The sequence below is a fragment of the Lepidochelys kempii genome, chromosome 3 (assembly GCF_965140265.1).
Source record: "Lepidochelys kempii isolate rLepKem1 chromosome 3, rLepKem1.hap2, whole genome shotgun sequence".
In the NCBI taxonomy this organism is placed as follows: domain Eukaryota; kingdom Metazoa; phylum Chordata; order Testudines; family Cheloniidae; genus Lepidochelys; species Lepidochelys kempii.
This window is the reverse complement of record NC_133258.1, coordinates 6,652,500-6,677,162: the sequence shown is the minus strand read 5'-3', so window position 1 is coordinate 6,677,162 and position 24,663 is coordinate 6,652,500. Positions and strand designations below refer to the sequence as shown.

General features: G+C 48.8%; 1 protein-coding gene across 1 annotated transcript in view; it reads right to left on the bottom strand.

The window, feature by feature from the left end:
- Positions 1-23,025, bottom strand: part of LOC140908098 (uncharacterized) — a 64,077-nt gene extending 41,052 nt beyond the window's left edge. The window contains exons 1-3 of the mRNA XM_073335073.1: positions 22,913-23,025; positions 9,967-10,140; positions 5,292-5,358 (exon numbers count right to left, since the gene is read on the bottom strand). Coding sequence (XP_073191174.1) covers positions 5,292-5,358; positions 9,967-10,103 — 204 coding nt within the window. The 5' untranslated portion in view covers positions 10,104-10,140; positions 22,913-23,025. The remainder of the gene's footprint in view (positions 1-5,291; positions 5,359-9,966; positions 10,141-22,912) is intronic.
- Positions 23,026-24,663: the final 1,638 nt, after the last annotated feature.

The window sequence follows — 24,663 nt, the reverse complement described above, 5'->3', positions numbered from 1 at the left end:
GCATCTTCTTACCACCCTGGGCTCTCCCCCTTGGTAGTGCCAGAGGAACCAACTTAACTGGCTACAGTGAACCTGAAAAAAGGAGCTGTCACGGAGTGTGGGGGAGTCCAGGCCCTGCACCCCTCTTCCTGGGATTCACTGAGACTCTCAGCCAGCCAGTAAAACAGAAGGTTTATTGGACGACAGGAACTCAGTCCAAAACAGCTTGTGGGTGCACCCAGGACCCCTCAGTCAAGTCCTTCTGGGAGAGCAGGGAGCTTAGACCCCAGCCCTGGGGTTCCCTGCGTTCCTCCACCCAGCCTCAAACTGAAGCTAAACCCATCCAGTAGGTTCCCTGCTGCTGCCTCTGTCCACATTCCCAGGCAGAGGTGTTACCTCCCCCTCCCCTTCCCCCTCCTAGCTCAGGTTACAGGCTCTCGGGTCTCCCATCCCCAGGACACATTCCCAGGTCAACACTCCCCCCTCCCTGCTGCGTCACATCGTCACAGGAGCACATTTAGAAACAAAGTCCTTTCTAGTCTGCTCTCCTTTCCTGGACTTGACCTCAGAAAATCCAGAGGCTACAAGCAACGAGTAGCCAATGCCTGTCTCTCCACGTAGCAACACTGCTCCCAGCAACTCTGGTTAGAAATTTGCCCTAGATCTTTGGCTCACAAATACAGAACCTTCGTGCTTTCACCAGCTTTGCTGCCATTCATGTGTGCATGATTTTCAATGGTTTAAAAAAAAAAAAAAAAGGGCTCTATTGCAGGATGCCAGAACTGGCCGTATTCCTGTTTACTTATCTTGTCTCTGCTCCATCCAAACATTTATTTAAATTAATAGTCTTTAGCATTTAAGTAAAACTCAGTGTTTCAAATTGGTATAGAAACATTGACCTGTTACCTCAAACACCCCTTTTATACAGTAGCGCCTCAGAGTTTCGAACACCTTGGGAAGGGAGGTTGCTCGTAACTCTGAAACCTTCGTAACTCTGAACAGAACGTCATGGTTGTTCTTTCAAAAGTTTACAACTGAACATTGACTTAATACAGCTTTGAAACTTTGACTACGCAGAAGAAAAACGTTGCTTTCCCTTTATCTTGTTAGTAGTTTAGGTTTAACATAGTACTGTCCTGTATTTGCTTTTTTTTGTTTGTTTGTCTCTGTTGCTGCCTCATTGCGTACTTACAATTCCAAATGAGGTGTGTGGTTGACTAGTCAGTTTGTAACCTCTCCTAAAAGGCGGAGAACCTTCCATTTTCCCAGGTTTCAGAGCAGCAGCCATGTTAGTCTGTATTCGCAAAAAGAAAAGGAGGACTTGTGGCACCTTAGAGACTAACCAATTTATTTGAGCATAAGCTTTCGTGAGCTACAGCTCACTTCATCCACAGTATGCATCCGATGAAGTGAGCTCACGAAAGCTCATGCTCAAATAAATTGGTTAGTCTCTAAGGTGCCACAAGTCCTCCTTTTCTTCCATTTTCCGACACTAGAGGGCTGTCATAGCACAAGACGCCAGAGTCTTGATATTTTGTACACAGCACTAGTACAGAAGTGGCATTACAGATTCCCACCACATGGGCTTACACATTCCACCCAGTATTGCTAGGTGATCATTAGCATCACTAATCAATTCCACATCAGATGATAGGGGGAAAGGATGTTTATTAGGGAGGGGTCTTGACTGGGGGAGCAGTCTCCCATTGGTGTGTAGAATGGGCTTTTGCAATATGTCCCTATGCGATGGTTTGTTAGTAATACTCAGGGCATATATACAGTGCTTGTATAGCACTCTGAAGATGTAATGTAGGCTGACATTTTCTAACTCATTGCTTAACACTGGGCTCCTAAACCTACACATAGGCCCCTAAATAAAAGTGGCCTGACTTGCAGAGATGCTAAGCCCCTGCAGCTCCCAGAGACTTGGTAGTTTTGGCCAAGGCACGGGACCGGGAATTCAGAGGGGGAGGATTCAGTTCGCAGTTCAGTCACAGACTTGCTGGGTGATGAGGGGCAAGTCACTTAATCTCTGTGTCTCATTTTACAAATGGGGATAACCACGAGAATAGAACTTCTCTGTCTCACCCTGGAGCAGTGAGGGTTAATTCATGCTTGCAAAGGGCTGCAAAATCTTCTGATGAGATTAATTAGTATCATTCACTCTCTCTCCAATCCTCCACTCTCTTGGTTCTTTTCAATCCACAGCCAGCCTGTTTGCAAGGGTTGTGTTTAACCAGGCTGCTCATAGTGAGTTACTACTTGTTTCTCCCCCTGTTCTCCAGGACACCAGAAGTGAAGCCAGGCTGTAGTCTCTCAGCGTGAACGTGGACTTCTCTCTCGTCAGGGAGGGGTACAATGGAGTTTTCCCTTTAACAAAGACTAGGGCCATTCTTTTTGATGTGTTGGTGAAAGGCACCATTGGACAGAGTCCCCTGTGCAACCCCCACATGCAACAAAGACCAAAGTAGCACCAGCCTCCCGCCCTATGACCCAATGTGACTATTCTAACCACAAGGGTGTGAATCGAAGGTCCCTTCAGTCTTTAGCCTCGGGGCTGAGACTTCCGATATGGGAGTTGGCGGTAGTACGGATATACCATACAGTCCATGGTATCCAGACTATGGTGGATACCTGCCCGCTAGGAAGTGCACGGAGACCTGCTACACCTAGGCTACCAACCAGCTAAGAGATGGTAACAACTTCCAGTCATTACAGACCTGTAATGACTGGCTATGAGGTGCTGAACAAAAGGTGAAGGGCTGCCTCTCCCATTTTTTAGTCCCTTCTAACATCAAGGGTGTCCAGCAACTATTGGGATAGGTGAGGACCACTGACAGTTACAAACAAATATTTTTCTATTAGTTCAGGGATTCTTCTTCCTCCTGTAGCATCTCTCTCTAGAGACACAAAAGGCAGTGCTCAGGTCACTCCACTGATCCCTGGAAGATTTTGCCAGCCCTTTCAAACAGGCAGAGAGGATGACACAACCTAAGAACAGCTCCCACAGTTTATCCCTCTGCAGTGACGCTGGTACCATTAACAGTTCAGAGTGCTGGGCATGGTTTCAGATCGAGTGGAACAATTAGAGTCATAAGAGCAGCCATACTGGGTCAGACCAAAGGTCCATCTAGCCCAGTGTCCTGTCTTCCGACAGTGGCCAGTGCCAGGTGCCAGAGGGAATGAACAGAACAGGTCATCATCCCCTGTTGCCCACTCCCAGCTTCTGGCAAACAGAGGCTAGAAACACCATCCCTGCCCATCCTGGCTAATAGCCATGGATGGACCTATCCTCCATGAACTTATCTAGTCAATAGGAATTGGGTGTGTTCAGTGCCTATGAAAAGTCAGGACATTTATTTAGGTGACTAAATACAGGTTTTGATGCCTAACACCAACCACCCAAGTTTGAAAATAATGGTCACATATTAAGAAAGTCTAGTCATTAATTACACACCATTGTGCTGTGCTCAATGCAAGAGACAAAAATAAAGAAAGCCCCTGCCCTGAAGTACTTAATAATTACTCCTTGCAAAAGCTCAGCCAGGAGGTAATTAAGAGCAGTTCTGCTCATTTGACTTGTGTTGAACATGGGGGTGCTCTGTGGTGCATCTGGATCTTTACCCCAAAAAGAACTGTAAGTATAGGGTGGGGAGGTGGTATGTCAGAGGGAGCTGACAGGTTCGTTACCCTTCTCCAAAGTCACGGGGCCTTGGACTGAGAGCTGTTAAGACTGAATTGGTTTAACTGCCAGACAACATAGCTACAATCATGGGGGAACTCTTATGGCCTGGCTGGCTGGGAAACACCAGTTACTGGCAAATAGATGATCTTACACCATGGCCCTGTCACAAAGGCCATTGAGCCATATGGTAACTGGGCTCGGGCACACACAGGTTGGGTGGTGTTTTGGGGGGGTAAGAAAGGCAATTGTGCCTAAGAAGGGGGGGGCACAGTCTGGGGCATATGTTCTCTTGAAGGCAAACTGGACGAGGCTGGGTCTCAAGAGCCCCTTGCTTTCCTAAACTAATGTAAACTGGGTCTGCTCTTCTCCTGTAACACCAGAGGAAAGCCCATCATAACTTAGCTCGTCGCGAAGCGTAAGCATGGATGAGCCTAGGCGGGCACGCAGGCTGCTTGTTGTGTTGAAGTCACTTTCTGCAATGCTTTGTTCAGTTTGCGAATAAACATACTTGTTTTAAAAGGACATTGAGTGTGGTGCATTGCTGGTCACTGTCACCTCCCGAGGGCCCCCATGGGACTGAGTAGGGCTCTAGTAGGGGCTAATCAGGGTTTAAGAGCTTCTTCTCTAAAAGTCCATGGCTGGGTTGTGCGGGTGTGTGCCCAGGCCTGCCCACTCCCCTGGGCTCCAGCTCAGGCCCCTTGTTTGCGATGGCCAGAACCAGTCCATCTAGTCCTTTGCTGTTCCCAGAGCTACTTCCCATCTGTGTAGTCTTCCCCAGCTGTCAGCCCTGTTTCTCCCTCTTTGGAGTGGTGGTTTTGTCTGGCAGCTTCTCATCAGTCTGTTGGAAGGATCCTGTCCCTGCAGTCTCTCTGGCAGCAACTTTTCTCCTCTGAAGTTCCCCATCTAGCTGAGCTCCTTAACCTTTTAGCATATCCCAGTGCCTCCCTGCCTGACTGATTAACTCCCTGAGTAACTACTCCCAGGTGAACTTGAGCTGCTTCATTCCCCCTTGTGGAAGTATCAGAGCTACCCTCTGAAACTCCTGAAGGGAAGAAATGCAGGCATCCAGTCAGACCTGCACAGAAGTGGTTGGCATACTTGGTGGGTAAGGATTGTACTCTGAGCCTGGTCTAACTGCAAAACTGCATGGCAGGATAAGTAAGGGCATGAGGCCTGACACTGGGGGGATGCACTCAAACAGACCAAAAGGGGACAGTGGTGCAATGAGCTCCATAACTGTGACATTACTGAACTGGGAAACTGAGGCACAGAAAGGGGAGGTGATTTGCCCAATATCAGAGGGATCCCAAAGTTCCTAATTTCCACTACTTAGTCTGAACTCTTTTCTCCCCTCCTTCAAGGTCCTGCCCTCAAAGAGCCAGTCTCCAGCAGATTTGCACAAGCTCACATTGGCAGAGTTCACACCAGGGTTGGCCCATCCTGTCCTCTCTCTCGCCAAGCATGAGCAAAGCTTAAGAGCTAGAGTGCCCAGCACCAGGTACAGCAAGTTGAAGAGGGAAGCAAAAGCAAAGGTATCAGGAATGCACCCACTTAACATTGCTGTAGGATCATCCTGCTGCAGAGGTTCTAAGGAAAAACACCTTTTCCAGAGGCCTCCAGAACTTACCATTCTGATGAGCTTGGAGGAGTCAACATGTCTCCCAAGGGGTCTGGTGGAAAAACTTTGTTTTTTCCTGCAAAGATGAAAAAGACACAAACGATTCACTTTGCTCCTCCGGAGAATGCGTGGAAAGTTTTTCTGATGTTCATCACCTTTCTGTGCCCAAAGCCACCAGCTGCACAGATCAGAAGGGGGCCAGGATATATTTCCTGACCCCAGCCAGGATGGAGAGAGGAATTGTTTAGGTGGGTAACTTGGAGTAGCAGGATCAAACTCCGCTAAAAGGAAGCTCAGGGAATTCCTAATGGCAAGATGATGACTGCAGTCTCTTCCCAGACAAAGGGTGGAAGCCCAGTCACCTGACACTCCTAATGCACCGGATCCTCGCTAGAACGCGGGATTTGGGATCCATGCACAGTACCGCGTTAACGCGGGGACTGCGTTAGAATGAATTGCAATTAAAGTAATTAAATTTGGGATCCATGGCTGCGACCGTGTTATATGCGAATTTGTGCTATACAGACGCGCGTTCTAGCGAGGGTCCGGTGTACTGGAATGGACTAGAGAAGAGGGAGGCCCAGCATTGGCTGGGGGATGGGCTAAGATGGAACCCAACACAGCTTTCCCCATCAGCAATTTCTAACACGTATTTCCGTATTGTCCAGCCATTTCCTCCTTTTTTCACGGACTATGAATAATTACATTGCGGGGCGATGGGCACCTTAGGCAGAGAGAGGCATTGTAATGACTGCCATGGCTTCCATGTGGGGTCTCAGAGCCCAGAGCCTGAATGTCTACACTGCAATTTTAGAGCTCTGCGAGCCCGAGTCTGTAGCCAGACAGCCAGCCCCCCCCTCCTCTCAGACCAGCATTGCTGGAAACACAGGAGGAAGCCGGAACAGGGCACTTAACATATATTCCAGCACAGCCTTTGAAGCAGTGAAAGCACAGGTGTGCTGCTACAATGTGCCTCTGGGAACAGATAGGACGATTAAGCTCACAGCAGGCAGAGGCCCTGGGACAGACATGGCTTTTAGCCCCTACTAAATAGCGTGATGCACACACCCCAACATCCTAGGTGGGAAAATATTTACCCTGATAAAAGAAATGTCCAGTAGTCGAAACTTATTGTTTCTCTCCTTTGCAAGTGTAAACTACTCTTGCGAAAGCTGGCGTCACCCCGACAGACCAGCCTCAATTTGGCATAAGAAAGGAGAAAGAGAATAAAGGAGTACAGAGGTATAAGTAGGGGACCTACAGCACCATGATTTTTGAGTGCTTTTCACTATCTATCTGCTGGTCAGATAAGTGACAGCCTCCCAAGGCTTCTGCAGCTAAGAGGGTCCCTACGCCTTGTCCCTTATTCGTCTTTCCGTGGAATTGAGTGACCGATCCTGGCTTGGCACCGCTGGAATCGAGAGATGCAAGGAGGGTAAGAAGCACCCACACCTGATCTCCTATCTTTAGTGTACACCTATTTTGAAATAGAGCTCTATACTTTGTTTTCTTTCTTTGGGATTGTGGCTTCAGTTTTGTAACTTGTTTGTGTGTGTAACATCTCTACATTTAAATAAGTAGGCACTAGCAATTTTGTAACCACATGATTAGAATCTAGCTTAATAAATTTTGGTAACCATTTATGCATAAGCCTGACTTGTTTTCTCTGGTTTACTGTAAAGCAGCCAACACAATTAAAGAAACTCAGCCGTTTTGGCTCTAAAGCCTGGCCATTAGGTGAGAGTACTAAGAGCCTAGCGTTGAGTTGTGCCGCCTCCACGGGGCAAACTCTTGGGGCGCCTGTCAGTCAATCCTGGCTGCCCGCTGCGAAGGAGCTCTGAGCTCTAGCAGTTAAAGTCACGGGTGTGGAGAGGCTCTTAGTGCTGCCATTGGGGCACCTGTCAGTCAGTATTGACTGCCCGCTGCGAAGGAGCTCTGAGCTCTAGCAGTTAAAGTCACGGGTGGTTAGGACCTTGGGGCATCCGTCAGCCTAGCCCGGGCTGCCCGCCGCGAAGGGACAGTGCGTCCTAGCGGTTAAAGTCACAGATGGTATAAACGGGCATAGCTGGCACCTCACCAAACATCCTTGGCCGTCGGCTAACAGAGTCACAAGTCTCCTGCTTCAGTTCAGGCACGTGCGTAAGTCTTTTGCTCCTCCTGTGTGGCAAGCCAGGGTGTGAATTCCCAGCTTGCCGCGCAGTAATGCTTCCCAGGAGCAGTAAGCCAAGCTGCACTCCGGGGCTTTCACTGCACTGGAGCAGCGTCCACATAGGACGGAGCTGCATGGCCAGGTGGTGCACTGTAGATTCACATCTTGGCTTGCCACACAGTGACTTGCTGTGCACCAAACCCTTTGTGGTTTTGTCTCATCTGACAGATGTTGCATTGCCCGTTAATCCCCCTTCACCCCTCCCCCTTGCGGAGCCCTCTGTGCACATGGTCAGGAGGAGCAGCACACAGGATATGCAGTGGCAGAGTGACCAGGCCCTTCCCTCCCCTGGCAGCCTTTCGATGTACGTGGGGCGCCTTTTCAAGCGCACGACGCAGCCGACAAAAGGAGGCATACGATACTCACTTCCACACAGGGCGGAAACAGCTCCTGTCCCGGGGGGCTGGGCGTGGCTCCCCACTCCGTTTTTGCAACACTGGTGCAGTGTCACGTGTCTCCATAACCCCTTACTCTCTGTCACGATGCCACGCGCTCAGATTTGCCCCGGCCGCCCCTCTGTCATGATGGAGCAGTGGCTGGGCCACACCTGAGTTGGTGCCGTAACCCCGTGTGCCAGGGCGCAACAGCCGACTGCTCCCCAGCGAGCGTGGGGTGGGCTCGCTCGCCAACCCACCACCAGTGACCCCTCGCTCTGCCCCCCCCCACACCACTTGGTTTTAAGACCTGGCTCTGCCAATGAGGCTATACAGATGAAGTCCAACACAATACTAGCAGCAAGAGATGTACTGAGCCAGTGGTTCTCAGTCAGGGGTCTGGGGCCCCCTGTGGGGCCCGAACAGGTTTCTGGAGGTCCTCCAAGCAGGGCCAGTGTTGGACTTGTTGGGGCCCAGGGCAGAAAGCTGAAACCCCACCGCATGGTGCTGAAGCCTGGGGCCCTGAGCCCTGACACCCGGGGCTGAAGCCAGAGCCTGAGCAACTTCGCTTTGCGGGGGCCCTGTGGCCGGGGCCCTGTGGCCTGGGGCCCCGGGCAGTTGCCCTGCTTGCTACCCCTTAACGCCGGCCCTGGCTTTTATATGCAGAAAACCAGTTGTGGTGGCACAGGTGGGCCGTGGCGTTTTTATATCCTGTTGGGGGGGGGGGGCAGAAAGAAAAAGGTTGAGGACCCCTGTTCGAAGCGACATGAAACCTGGGTAGCCGAATTCCCCTTCTGCCCTGTGAGCGTTAATGGCTAGAGTTACATTGCCACACAACTGCTCTTTCCCTGCCATGTGTGTGAGTGGATGCCACCCGGTGGCCAATCTGGCAAAGCACACCTCCAGGGGAGACATCTCACGGCACCATGGCACACAGTGTAGTTGAGAGACCAGCTGCACCCTCTCCAAACCGGCCCAGTGCCTGACCACAGCTTTGCTTCCTTCCCTGGAGTGAAGGGGAAGCATCTCTGTCCCTCTCACATGGTCCGTCCCTCTACTTGCTCTGCCACAAACTTTACGGGACCCCCATTGAGGATAATACAGATCAGCCTCAATCAGGCAAGGAGACTGGCATCAACAAATGCAAGGTGCTGTCTCTCTCTCCCTCATCCCCCTCCCCCCAGAGGCGCTGTCACATCAGACAGGGCGGTGAGCAGCCTAGCATGCAGATAAACGAAGACCCGTCAGAAATATCCAGCTCGCCACCTAGGCCTGATATTTGTGCTAGCTAGAAAATTAACGCTTTGATTCATCCATTGCTATGGCCCAATTTTTGCTGGGGTGCAGGAGGGGGAGTCACACTCCTTTACATGCAAATGCTCTTTGACCTGCTTATGTTCTCTGATCAACGTGTTCGGGATGCCTGGTCTATGCTAAAGCAGGGCCCTGCTTTAACTGAATTGATCTAGAGCGTATTACGGACATGCTTAAACTTAAACTGGTACATTTTTAAAATGGTTAGTAACCAAAGTAAGCTATCAGGTTTAAATGGATTTAAGAGCATCTCCACAGGAGTTTGCACCACCTAAACTAAATCTATTTCAAAACAACCCTTCAGTGAAATTGGTGCAACTCTGCATATAGACCAGACACTGGTGCAAAACCCATTTTCACATATTCATAAGTTAGGAACCATTGTTATCCTCTAACCTGACCTCCTGTATGGCACAGGCCTTGAATTAATTCCTGTTTGAACGAGAGCTTATCTTGATTTTAAAGTGATGGAAAATTCACCACAGCCCTTGATAAGTTGTTCCAGGGATTTTTAACAGTGAGGGGTAATTAATATCCACCTTATTTCCGGTCTCAAATTGTCTAGCTTCAATTTTGCACAGGCACAGTGTGTCAGCACCAAGGGGTTACAGCATGGAACTACATCAGCGTAGTCATACCAGTGCTAGTATTCCTAACCTCAACAAGCCCTGAGATTCCACTCTGAATTTGGTCCTTTGTCCCCAGGGCTGACAGCCCTGCCCAGCACCTTCCACCATGAATAATGAGAGCGAGCAAGAGTGAGAGATTTAGGAGGGAGAGCACCTACCTTTTAAAGGAGATGCAGAGAAGGAGCAGGAGAACTGTGAGCAGGACAGGGACAATGGATGCTAAACTCCATTGCAGCAGGCAAGAGCTGAAAGTGACTTTCGAATACTCTGGTCTCTCTGCCGAAGAGGGAGCCATGCGGCCAGGTGGAAGGGAGGGTGGGGCAATAAAACCACTGAAAAAAGAAACACACAGAGCAAATAAAAATCACAAAGAATACCAACCTGTAACATTTGTATTATTCAGGTAGCCATGTGCATCAGAAGGAGATGACATATGTTGTTTGTACAAGGGTGTGCTTGTATCTAAAGGTTTGTGTGGAGGTATGATGTGTAATATGTGCATGTGTAGAGTTTAGGGAGGTGATGTGAGCTGGGGATTGGACTTTGGCAGTAGGTGAGATTCAGCTTTTCCCAGAATAAAGCTTTATTCTGAAGTGTTCCTGATTGAAAGGGACTCGGAACACACCCCAAGCCCAGCAGCAGGGTTTATGAAACCTACAAAGGTTTTATGAACCCTCCTGTAACAACCAGAGAAATGTTACAAGGGGTTATTAAACATCCGACACTGCAATGGAGGAACACCAAATGAACAGCACCAAGTGCTAGAATATTGGAACCAGAAAGCAAAAATGATCAGCAAGCCCTTGACCTCAAGCCATATTCATCCTAAAGCTTCACTTCTGCCAGGCTGGCTGCCTTTCAGCTTGAGTGGGTTAGAAAAAGGTTGAACGAACAGTTTTGTCAGGAAATGCAGTTCTGCCAAAATCAAAACACTTCATGAAACTGACATGATTTTGCTAAAATTTTGTTTCAGAGTAAGAAAGGGGAAAGTCCTGACACCATCAAAATGTCCCGTTTTGACATTTTCGTCATGAAACATTTCAATTTTCCTTTAGAAAAGGACTTTTCTTTCCAAAGTTTTATTATAACATAATATGAAAAATAAAAATTAAAAAACTAGGGCTGTCAGACGATTAAAAAAATAATCTCAACTAATCACAGTTTTAATCGCACTGTTAATAATAGAATACCAATTGAAATTTATTATAGATATTTGGGGATGGTTTTCTGTATTTTCAAAACATTGATTTCAGTGACAACACAGAATGCAAAGGGTACAACGCTCACTTTATATTATTTTTTATTGCAAATATTTGCACTGTAAAAAGATTTAAAAAAAAAAAAAAAAAAGGTCTACTTGCATTTGCCCGGCCTGCTATCTCACAGCCCTAGTTACTGGGGAAACTGAAGTGCCTTATTAAGGGATCGCTTCCTGCACAAGGCAGCCTTGGCCCCTTGGAGAAGTCTCCCTGTAGCTCCAGCACTCACCCCTGCCATCACCAGGACACTATCTTAGCAGCTCTCCTAACTCTCACTCTGGCAGCACCACGATGCCCTCCCGGGCCACCGCAAGGGAACGAGCCCTGGATTGTGGAGTGGGAGGGAACAGAAATAGGAGGTGAGATTGTACCACTCAGGGTCCCCTGTGGAATCCACAGGGGCGGGGGGGAAATCCTGCAAAGTGGGCAGAGACAAGGAAAGGAATAAAGCAGCAAAGGAAGGGGGTGTAAAGAGGTGACAAGACATCTAGATCAGTGGTTCCCAACCTTCTCTCTGCCATGGCAAACCTTGAAACTTTTAATTATTTTGTCTCCAAAATGATCTCGCCCTTTTATCGCCTCGGTCCAAGCTGTTTACCACCCTGGCCATTCACGTCATGCACTTTATGTGCAGCCTGTGAGGTGCATTTTCTGTCGACTCACAAGTTCACACCAAGATGCCAAATACAAAAATGAATTGTTTTATTATAGGATGAACAAATAATACAGAAGTTGTACCAATCAAGAAACAACAGCTAAAAATATTATTATGTATCAAGACTTATTTTATTACCTTTTCACCTCTGAGGCACTTCTTTCGTATGGCCCCTGCTGCAGGAGTTCTCACCTCCACATCTCCCTGTCCCCTGCCCAACAATGAATTCTGCCCCCAAACCTCCAAATCAGTCCTGTGGCTCCAGTCTCCAAATCAGTTCTACCCTGCAGCCCCCCATCAGTTCTGTCCTTACCCTCCACCTGTCCAGCCCCCACCTGACCCCAATGCTGCTTCCACCAGTTCTGCCCCCCCGGGTCCACCCCCTCACCCCCAGCTCTCACCCCAATTCAGCTCCCCTGCCTGCCTGCCAGCCTCACCTCCTGAGGGGCTGCAGCAGGGTCCCTGCTCCTCTTTCAGGCTGGGGAGGGGCAACTCCAGGGGATCTTCCCCCCGCCCCTGGCTGCAGGGGGGGGGGGGGAGCGGACCCATTGCTCACAGGAGAGGGAGATGGAGCTCTGATTGGTTGCTCTGCCACTGGAAGAGGAGGAGGGGCAGCGAGGCAGACGGCCAATCGGAAGGCAGCTTCCCCTCTTTCCTTTCCCACCTCCACCCTGCAGGACTCAGATTTGCTATCGTAACCTGGCTTTGGGGGATGGAACGTGATGCGTGCATAATATTGGAAAGGGGCTTCATCCCAGAGAGCAAAAGTACAGCCTGGGATCCGGCTCCAACACTCATTAAAATATAGAAGGGAAGGGTGTTTTTGTTCTCGCTTGTGGTTCTTCAAAAAGATGACACGGCACACTGACCTGACACCCACAACACTGCGCCATGGCACACGGTTTGGGAAACACCGGCATCAACCTTTACAGCAGGGCTCTCCTCCTGACTTTACCTCACACTCCCCATGTGACCTTGGGCAAGTCCCTTCCCTTCACCGTGCCTCAGATCCCTATCTGTGCCATGGAGGGAACCACACTTCTCTCCTCTCTCCGGGGAGTCGGGAGAATGAATGGACGTTTGTAAAGCGCTCCAAGAGCCCTATATTTAAAGGCACTTCGAAGGAGTGCCGATGACTATTTCCAGTGTTCAGTGCTTGGGCCTGCGACCCCTCTCTTGTGCCACTCCACGTGCCTGGAATAGTTGCCCCCACCACCCTCCATCTCTGGGAAGAGCCTTTAAGAACATACCTATGCCATGAACCAGTCAAGCTGCACTGGCCCCACCCTGTTGCTCTGTGTATGATCTGTCTGGTCTTGTACTGTTTGCATTCAGTCAGAGCTAGCTCTTTCCGAGCAAGGGCTGGGTTACCTGTTTAGCTGCAACCTTCTCCTGTTCAACACAGTGTTCACTAATAATGAAACGAGCTAAAATACAAGAGAAGTGAAAGCAACACGTCCTTTCCAGCAGCATGAACTGTATGGAATGTGCTGAGACAGTGATGGATTGAGCCGAAACTGGGCTCAGCCCAATAGACCCAACAAATCACAGTGCTCCTGGCTCTTTTTCTGTGGCTGCTTCCGGATCCCCATTCTCAGGAGAGATCCAGCACACTCTGACAGTGCCCATCCCTCTAACATTAGTGGGCGGGGGGCCTCTCAGTTTAGATCTCCATGTATCCTCACCTTAATCCAGCCCTGCATTTAGATGCCACCTGGAAATAGACAGGGTAAGGATGGGGGGAAAGGACATTCAGAGCCAGATCCACAGTTGGTGGAGCCCTGTTGCCTTCCCCAGCTAAGGATCAGACCTTCTGTTCCTAATTTCCAAAATTAGGGAGGAAAAAGACAACCAACGATTTCCCAAAAGAAACATTTGCTGCTGCCCCGCCCCCCGAAACCGAGTTCTCAGCCTCATGAACCAGGGTATTGCTCTCTCCCACCAGAAGCTGAAGGGGCTTCACTAAAATCAGGCAGATTTCGCTCCTTCCCAGAAAGAAATTAAAGTTCCCTTTTTAAGATGACAGACTAAGAAAACTGGCCCTCAATCCGCACTGGAAAAATATCTGAGACCCTTGTTCCTTGGGTGGAGTAACAGATGGATTATATTAGCATAAGTAGCCCCGGGAGAATGGTAAAATTTAGTAGAAGAATTTGTTACTTTTCAAAAAAAATAAACAAACCCCAAACCCTGGAGCAGAGGGGACAAAGATGAGACTCCCAGAGAAGCAGCCGCAAGATCCACGTGGTCCCGGGAAACAACAAACAGGATGATCCAGTTTTGCTGAGCCTGACTCACCAGAGAGGCTTGCATTGTTTTCAGCTGCACTGGCGTGATTTATTTCAGTTCCTCCTGGTTTTGACTGGCCTCAGATTGAGACGCTTGGAGCAAAGAATCTAAGACACATACCAGCATTGCTGTGTTCCAGCTGATCCTTCACCAGCTTAGCCTGGGACCCTGAGTCTTGGCAAAGGCAGTTGATTGACAGAGATTTAATGTCTCCTCTCTGCTGCATTCATGCTCCCTGGAAGCTCTTGCAGGCAGGGACGCCGGCTATTGCTCAGCACATCTATGTTTGTACAGGGCTACCACCTTGTGTATTCATGGTGACATAGAAACAAAGTGATGATAATAATGGGGCCGACTTCTTAGACATTCTCAGGCCTCACACCTGCAAAATGAGTTAGCACAAGTGATGTTGCCCTTACGATTGTGTCTATATGGCGACAGGTGGTACTGCAGCACGGCAGATATACCTGCGCTAGCTTTAATCTAAAAAAGAAAAGGAGTACTTGTGGCACCTTAGAGACTAACCAATTTATTTGAGCATGAGCTTTCGTGAGCTACAGCTCACTTCATCGGATGCATGCCGTGGAAACTGTAGCAGACTTTATATATACACAGAGAATATGAAAAAATACCTCCTCCCACCCCACTGTCCAGCTGGTAATAGCTTATCTAAAGTGATTACCGTTGCGCGGCTGTCTGTAGGCAAGGACTGGCCTGTCTCCCAAGATTTGTGAGAGTGTTGGGTCATCCTTTAGGATAGGTTGTAGATCCTTAATAATGCGTTGGAGGGGTTTTAGTTGGGGGCTGAAGGTGACGGCTAGTGGCGTTCTGTTATTTTCTTTGTTAGGCCTGTCCTGTAGTAGGTAACTTCTGGGAACTCTTCTGGCTCTATCAATCTGTTTCTTTACTTCTGCAGGTGGGTATTGTAGTTGTAAGAAAGCTTGACAGAGATCTTGTAGGTGTTTGTCTCTGTCTGAGGGGTTGGAGCAAATGCGGTTGTATCGCAGAGCTTGGCTGTAGCCACACGATCCATCGTCTACAGCCAAGCTCTGCGATACAACCGCATTTGCTCCAACCCCTCAGACAGAGACAAACACCTACAAGATCTCTGTCAAGCTTTCTTACAACTACAATACCCACCTGCAGAAGTAAAGAAACAGATTGATAGAGCCAGAAGAGTTCCCAGAAGTTACCTACTACAGGACAGGCCTAACAAAGAAAATAACAGAACGCCACTAGCCGTCACCTTCAGCCCCCAACTAAAACCCCTCCAACGCATTATTAAGGATCTACAACCTATCCTAAAGGATGACCCAACACTCTCACAAATCTTGGGAGACAGGCCAGTCCTTGCCTACAGACAGCCCCGCAACCTGAAGCAAATACTCACCAACAACCACATACCACACAACAGAACCACTAACCCAGGAACTTATCCTTGCAACAAAGCCCGTTGCCAATTGTGCCCACATATCTATTCAGGGGACACCATCACAGGGCCTAATAACATCAGCCACACTATCAGAGGCTGGTTCATCTGCACATCCATCAATGTGATATATGCCATCATGTGCCAGCAATGCCCCTCTGCCATGTACATTGGTCAAACTGGACAGTCTCTACGTAAAAGAATAAATGGACACAAATCAGATGTCAAGAATTATAACATTCATAAACCAGTCGGAGAACACTTCAATCTCTCTGGTCACGCAATCACAGACATGAAGGTCGCTATCTTAAAACAAAAAAACTTCAAATCCAGACTCCAGCGAGAAACTGCTGAATTGGAATTCATTTGCAAATTGGATACTATTAATTTAGGCTTAAATAGAGACTGGGAGTGGCTAAGTCATTATGCAAGGTAGCCTATTTCCTCTTGTTTTTTCCTACCCCCCCCCCAGATGTTCTGGTTTAACTTGGATTTAAACTTGGAGAGTGGTCAGTTTTGAAGGGGTTTTACCAGCAGGAGAGTGAGTTTGTGTGTGTATGGGGGTGGGGGGGATGTGAGAAAACCTGGATTTGTGCTGGAAATGGCCCACCTTGATTATGCACATTGTAGGGAGAGTGGTCACTTTGGATGAGCTATTACCAGCAGGATAGTGAGTTTGTGTGTGTGGTTTTTGGGAGGGGGGTGAGGGGGTGAGAGAACCTGGATTTGTGCAGGAAATGGCTCAACTTGATTATCATGCACATTGTGTAAAGAGTTGTCACTTTGGATGGGCTATCACCAGCAGGAGAGTGAATCTTTGTGGGGGGGGTGGAGGGTGAGAAAACCTGGATTTGTGCTGGAAATGGCCCACCTGATGATCACTTTAGATAAGCTATTACCAGCTGGACAGTGGGGTGGGAGGAGGTATTTTTTCATATTCTCTGTGTATATATAAAGTCTGCTACAGTTTCCACGGCATGCATCCGATGAAGTGAGCTGTAGCTCACGAAAGCTCATGCTCAAATAAATTGGTTAGTCTCTAAGGTGCCACAAGTCCTCCTTTTCTTTTTGCGAACACAGACTAACACGGCTGCTACTCTGAAACCTAGCTTTAATCTAGGAACAGAAGTGGGCTAGCTGCCCAAGTGCAAGCCTGCTGGGGACCTATTTGGGTTGCTAGCCTGTGCTGAAGCCCATGCCTCCATGTCTACAGTACTGTTACCAGTGCTAGTTAGATTCAAGCGAGGGCAGGTCTGCCTACCTGTTGGCATATCATTGACTGCTGCATAGACATAACCTTAGTGGCTAGGGACCACGAATCACAGTATGCAGGGAATGCTTCTTTAGCTCAGCTGGTAGAGGCCTTTGGCGCGTAAGGGCTCAAGGCCCAACTTTGGGATGGAGTTTGGGGAGTTGACACGCACACTTACCTGCAGCACGTATATTTGTTACGGTATAATATCCCCAAAGCTCACCACGCTTGTTGGCACTCTCAGCCAGGAGGCTAAGGCCTGAATTCACCACAGAGACCAAACTCCTAGGACCGCACTGGAGGGACTTCTTTCAGAGCAGCGTGCAGGCGGCAGGGTGGTGCCCCTCACCCGAGAGAGGTAATGGGGGCCAAGGGGAAATGCGCCAAAATGGTCTGAATTCTTCCTGGAATGGCTCATTCAAAGAGCAGTGATGGGAAAGAGTATCTCCACTGCAGAACCCCTGCCTTGTGGAGTCCCACAAGGATGATTTCTCTCCACGGTCCTTTTCAACCCTTTCACAGAACTGATAGGTCAATTGGTCAGATGACACTCACTCAAGTGCCAGTAATATGCAGATGAGACAAAGTTGCTCCTGTCCTTCACCACGAACGACCATGCCACTACCATGAACACGGCTCAGTGCTTGGCCGAGATCAGCTCATGGATGAGCAGCTGGCTGAAGCTGAACAGAGGCAAGACAGGTGAGGATGGTGGGCAGAGGGAAGTATTTCGAGGAGTTTGCAGCCATGCTGCAATTGTCTGTGGCTGAAGGCACCTACTCTCAATTGGTCAGTTCAGTCCATACTTTAGGAGTACTCTTCAACTCTTGCCGACACTAAGGTCGGATATAGCAGCAACCACAAATACTAATTTCTATCAACTCTGGTTGTCTAGGAAGCTCTGACCCATCCTGATGGATGATGACCTGGACTTGAGCACACCTTTGTCAATGCTTGGTTGGACTACAGCAATGCAGTATACCTGGGCATGAAGCCTTCAGCACTTAGGAAATGCCAACTAATTCAGAACTCTGCAGAGCGTCCCTTCAGCAATACGGACAACCGTGAGCACATTGCACATCTGCTCTCTACACCAGCTTCCTGGAGATTTTGGGATCAAATTCAAGGTCTCGCTTCTTAGCTTCAGAGTGCTCCTGGGTGCAGCCTATTTAAAACAGCCGAAACCTCCAGGATGAAGACCCTGCTTAACAACTCTGCTCCCCTGGCACAATGGAACTCTCAAAAATATGGGAGCAGCTTGTCTGTGGAGGAGACAGAACGTTCTCAGGGGCTGGTCCGAGCCTGTGGCATGAACTCTCCGAGGAACTATGGACCACCACAAACCTCATCACTTTCCACTCCAAGTGCAAGGTACTTTTTTGGAACCTTGCTTTCTCTAACAAATACAGAGCAGCAGGTATATTTAAAACAAAAAAATCCAAAAACCTAAAGCCCCCACCAAAACAAGACATTCCAGTGTATGTATTTCTCCCCTTGGGGAGAGGATGAGAGAAGATACAACAGGTGACAGGTGCTTAGGCACAATGGTTAATGCACCAACTGGGAAGCGCTCAGATGCTATAGTGATGAGCAATGAAGATGGTGTAAGAACCTAGATAGAATAGAATGGAGGATTTGCATCATCCATTCATATTATACCTACTCTGAGTACCTTGGGGGCTTAGCTCTCCAGCGTCTACAGTCTGGAACCTTTCACCAGCACTGAATGCACTTAGAAACAATATGATTCTCCAATTCCCTAGGCCTCTGTAGAATTTCCTCTCTGAACCTTTACAAATTAGAGAACCCTAAGAAAACAATATCTCATTTTCTTCCTAATGATATGTGGTCTGGCTACTCAAGCAGAGGGCAAAGCTTCTTGACTTAAAACACCACACCATAGGGAAAATTGGTCATCTAAATTTAGTCTCTAGAGGAGATCTCAACAGCTACAAAGCACCTGCCCTTAAACACCGGAAAGAGATCATGAATCCACTGTCAGTCATCCTGGCTGATCACTCGCTACAGAAAAGTGCTGAATGTCCTCAATGCCAATAATTGCCAAGGGCGCACTGCAGGAATAGACCCCAAGTGTGGAAGGAAGGTTAACCTGAAGAAGGCTGGACTTGCACTTAAGGCACTGGATGGGGACTGAGGAGGTTGGGGTCCAATTCACAGCTCTGCCACAGACTTCCTGTGTTACCTTGGTCAAGTCACTTAGGCTTCTAACTCCCACTGATTTCAATGGAAGTTAAGAGCCTAACTATCTAAAAGGATCTAAGCCAGTCTGTATTTTAGTTCCTCATCTGTAAAATGGGGATAATACAACTTCCTTTCTCTCAGTTTTTGTTCATCATATCTGTTTAGACTGTAATCTCTTTGGGGCAGGGGCTCTCTCTTTCTAGGGGTGAGTACAGTGCCTTGCACAATGGGACCCCAATTTATTATTTCAGATAATGACAGAAGAGCGCATCATAGTCGTGTCAATTGCAATATACTTATAGGTCAGAAACACTGTGTTATGGGGTCTGAGGCAAGGGCTGGGATCCAGGAATTCTTGGCTTCTAACCCTAATGTGCTGTGTGATCATGGCAAAGTCTCTCCACTTTTCTGAGACTCAGTTTTCCCATGGAAAAAATGAGAATAGTAATTATGAACTACCTCAGGGTGATTTGCAGAGCCCCGCGCGGATACAAAATTTGTATCATCTGGTCGGCAGTCGTGGCCTGTGGATATAAAGCAGATATCTGCAAATTTGCAGGGCTCTAGTGATTTGAGAATTGTTTCATTAATGCTTGCAAAAGGGTTTGGAAGCTGGGAAATACTACATGTCATTTCAGATTCCGATTTCCCTTCTTCATTAGGGGAGGTAGTGTAGCCTAGTACACTGGACTGACCAAGCCGCTTCATCGCATTGTGCCTCAGTTTCCCCATAAGGTGGGGATAATGATACTGACTGTAAAAGTGCTATATGATCCCTGAATGAATTGCACTACAGAAGAGCTTTATATTGTAATTAAGGAGAGCTGGTCTAGTCACTTTTTTCTGCATTTCTACTCTATCCAAGAAACATTAAAGAAAGCTCATCTCACAAACCACTTAGATGGGTAAAGTGCTTGCAGAATAACTCAGGTATTTCCAGCATCTAAACTGCAAATGAGATGCAAAATCCTCACTTGACAGGCTGGTGATCACATTAAGTTATATTACGGACCAAACTGAACATTCAGAATGAAATCTGCATCCCCACCGCTCACTGAGCTCATCCTTATTAATAAAGAGCCATAGGGATTAGAGGTGTGAGAGACACGGGAGGCTGGTCTTATAGTACAGACGGGCAGAGAGCACTAGACAGGTTGCTCCTAGAGAACACACCAGGACTTTCTGCATCTCAGACACCTTCTAAGAACAGGAGAGGAATATGTTAAGGCAAAAGACAGACACGGAATACGGAGCAGTCATCAAGGATCCAAGACAGCTCACAGTGGAAACAGCAGGAGCTTCTGCCTGGTGAACGAGAGGGAAGCTCTGAGCACTGAAGAAAACCAGATTCCTGATCGAGCGGCACAAACAGAAAGGTGCTGTCTAACTGCAGAGATTGGCTAGCTCAGGAGGAAGTGGAAAAATATGGACCAAGATTTCCAGGAATAACTAGTGGATCTGGGTGCCCATCAAAACAAGGTCCTTACACAGGGCTGGAGAAAAATCAGACCCCTTTAAGGTGTCATATTGGAGCACCCAAAATCCCTTGCCACTAATGAAAAATCTTGGCTGCAAGATATGTCTCTCTTACAGCCTAGTTACTCACAGCAAGTGGCCTGTTCTCAAAGAGAAGCAGCTGGGGAACAAGAACCAAGAAGGAAGTGAAGAGAAAAAGTAATAGCAGCTGGTGGGTAAAGAATTGATAACTGCCAGGGGTGGGGACACTAGTCAGTACCAGGAGCAGTATGCTTCTTTTCACCAGTGGTCTGGGGGGCACACACCAATGTAACGGGCTTGATGGGGCAGTGCTAAACCACGAGAAGCTGTTCAATAGGCATTATGCACCTAGCGTAGACAGATTAGCTGATCACAGCCGATCTTAGGGCCATGGCCAGCTAACACATATTTAAAGGCTCCTGTGGGAGTTTGCCAAGGCAGTTTTAAAGGCTTTTAAAGCTGTTAAGGTGTGTCTGAGTGAGGTACCAAGTTGTGTTTTAAAAAACCTACTAGCTACCAGATTTTCAAAAACAACCAATTTTTCTAGCCTACAGAGGACCAAAGTTAAATCTGATTCACCAGGAGGGAAAATTATTTTTATTCAGATTGCTTACAACTCATTGTTCTGCCTCTACCTCCCACACCTATTTAACTCAAACACAAGAGAAACACTTGGGAGAAAGGTCTCTGTTAAAGATCCAATCCTTTCTCCCCTTCACAACTTCTTCAGTGAAGGGATGAGAAAGCTCCCAAGGAAATCTTGACCACCAGATGGGAGACAGGAGTTGTCACTGGTACTTCTACAGAGGAAAAAAAGCCCAGAGAAAACCCATTAAAAAACACCCCCCACACTATTTTTAGAGAACCACCAAAGTTTCAGGCCTTCTTTATGCTTCATAAAGCAGCACAAGAGGAGCCCAAGCTAAATCCCTCCCCCCACACCTCAAGTCACCTTGAAGGGTGCTTGCCAGAAACCGTCTGCCAGCCTGATCCAATGGTTAGGACACTGAGCTGACATTCAGGAGACCTGTGTTCTAATCCTCACTGCCACCTTGTTGGTGATCTTGGGCAAATAATATTCCCTCCCTGGGCCTGTGTTTCCCTCATCCCCGCACTGCCTGTTGTGTATTTAGAATGCAAGCTCTTTAGGGCAGGGATAGGCTATCACTGGGTGTTTGCCCAATGCCCAAGTACTAATAAAGTCAGAGAGGGCCCGGCCCAGAGATACCAGGCGCCAAATATTCCCCATCACATTAGTCCCTCAGTGATTTGCCTCCCTCCCTTAGGGACACAAAAGCAGTCTGGTAGGAGACACCAGCCACCTCTCTTCCTGACCTGGGCTCCCAGGTTCCCCCACCCCACGCCTTGCATGTAACTCAGATCTCCTCTCAGTGTGCGAACGGGGGATTCTGCCATCCCCTCGCGTCACAATTCCTGGCCACCTCCCCACCAGTCCTCATGTCACTTCATAACCACCCCCTGAACACCCCCATTTTCCCCACAACCCCCCAGGCCACTTCACAACCACCCCTCCCCCCATACCACTTCATAACCATGGAGAAACCACTCCTCTGAACCCCCGCACTCTCCCCAGAACAACCCCCCAGGCCACTCCCTAACCACCCCTCTGAAATCCCTGCCACGCTCCCCACACACCCCCATGCCACTTTATAAGCACCACCCCCAGATACTCCATCTCTCACACCCCCCATGCCACTTCATACCCACCCTCCCAGATACTCAACCCCCCATGCCACTTCATAACCACCCCTCCCCAATGCCTACTTCATAACCACCCCTCCCAGACACCCCATCCCCCACATCTCATGCCACTTCATAACCACCCTGCTGGTGCCCCCCACATCCTCCCCACAGCACTTCATAACCACTGTCCTCCAAACCAACTCCCTGCAATTCCATGAGCTCCCCACTTTTACAGAGCCATGCCCCCTTCTGCCAGCAACTCTGAGCTTCCCCTGCATCTAGCCTGGAGACCCCCAAACTCTGCAACCCATTTTCACACACCCCTGGACCTTGCCTGTCCCCACTTCAAACCCACAGGGAGAAGCCCTGCCTTGCCTCCTGTTCTCCCCTGTCTGAGCAATGCAAGGCGGCAGCTTTAATTCCAGGAGGAGGGAGGGGAACCTTCCCAAGGCACAACTCCTGCAGGAGAGCAGAGGAAGAGGGCCCCCCTGGGGAGCACAAGGGGCTCACTAAGGGATATGGGGCAGGCTACCCCTTAGGAGAGCAAAGGGACCCCCTTAGGAGAGCAAAGGGACTTCACATGGGAGAGAGTAGATTGCTGCTGCCCACAACTCAGGGACAGCAGAGGAGCCCTGGGGAAGAGAAGGGGGCAGGAGTCACCCCTATATCCCACCAGGGAGAGCAGGGTGCCCCATGCTGGTTTTCCCCAGGGCAGTGCAGAGGGAAGCCCCAGGGGAGAACACACAGCTGCTATCTCCACCCTTATTCCCACTCGCTTCTCCCAGAACAAATTTTCTGTGAGCACAAAGCCACTCACCACAAGGAGAAGCAAGTCCCTGGCTCAAAGTCTCCTGCAGTCCCAAGCTGTCCTGCCTCCTGGAAGGGGGACAGGGGCTTCCTTCTCTGCAGGGAAACTTTCTCCCAGCTGTGAGCTGCCTTCCCCCAGCTGCTCTAAACTTTGAACAGGAGCCTGTGGGTGGGTGGGTAGCTGCTGGCTCAGAAACTTCCTGGTTGTGCAGAGTCAGCCAGGGCACAGAGCAAAGACATCTGCCAAAACCAACAGATCCACCTGTGGCTATACAGGTAAAAGGGGCCCAGATGGAGTCCACCCAGCATGGGCAGCAGCCATGGGCCCATAATGGGGCACAAAGGAAACTAGGGATGGACAAAGTACCCATTTTAAAGAACTGACCCAACCCTTTATATTGACCTATCCACCCAGCAAGCCCCCTTTTCTGTAGAGAGGGGTCCAACCAATCCTCAGGGCCGGATTAACTCTCCTGTGGGCCTGGGGCTATTAGATTTTGTGGGGCCCCTGTATACAAGTCTTTTTCCTAATTTAAAACAAAATTTAAAACAATTATGGCATTGAGGCTATTAATGCTATACTAAACTTGCCTTTTAATTAACAGAGCTGTTCTGTGGTTACATTTCAGTCTTAAAACATGTAGAATATAGTTAAGTTAATTCAAGCCTACTTCTTACCTTAGAACAGCTGATATATTAGTTTCTTTCTAGGAGGGAGTTTGGGTGCAGGAGGGGGCTCCAGGCTAGGGCAGAGTGTCAGGGTGCAGGAGAGGGTGAGGGGTGGGGGCTCAGGGGCCGCAGAGATGTGCCAGCAGCCGCCTGCTTCCAGGAGCGACATGGGGCATGGCATGCAGGCAGCCTGCCTGAGCCCTGCTGCTCCAGGGCCCCTCCTTAGCCTGGGACTCTGGGCTTCAGCCCCTAAAGCTCCTGCATTAATCCAGCCCTGCCAACCCCCCCTCCCCCGATCTGAACACCCCAGAACTTTGGGGGGGCACATAACTGAAATTCAAACCCAGATGAGGGTCTCAGTTCTGCCACTTGCTCCAGTCTTTGCAGTGGGCTGAATCATCAGTTGAGATCCTATGTGTCCGTATTCGGTTCTGAGCCTTAGATGGTTCCCCTGCAGCTCTGCTGTGGGGGGACAGGGTTCATGACCACAAGGTATCAGTGCTTAATTGGTACCAGGGCTGAGCCCCGGCATCTCTAGGCTTGGCAGTTCCTAGCCCCGGCACCTCTGGCCCTGCTCCATCAGTTATGAATGTAAAAAAAAAAAAAAAATTGCTTGGACCTCCACATCTCTTTCATTACAAATTAAGCACAGTAAGACACCCCCCAGAGACTTCCCCAGAGCTGCTTCAGTCTCCCAGCATCGCATAGAGAAGCTCATCACAGCATTCCAGCCACAACCTCATGCTGGGGGTCTAAGCAGGGTGGCTGAGTATCCTGAAGCTCCAGCATAGGAAGAATGGTTTTCCCCCAGCCCTACTAATGGGTTTGTGTAAAGAATAATTATTAGGCCTGATTGTCCATTGTCTTGCAGCTTGTGCTGTCATTGACACCTGTACAAAGTAAGGGTTAAAAAGCATCAGACCTGAGTGCTAGCATCCGACTCTCACTTTATACAGGTGTATATGATTACACAAGGCAACAGAGACTTAGCCCTGTTTTATAATCCCGGGAAACAGACTGATCTTTTTGCATTCCTCACTCAGTTAATCATTGCAGTTTGTACACTCTAAAAAAATACCAAGCAGGCTGGGA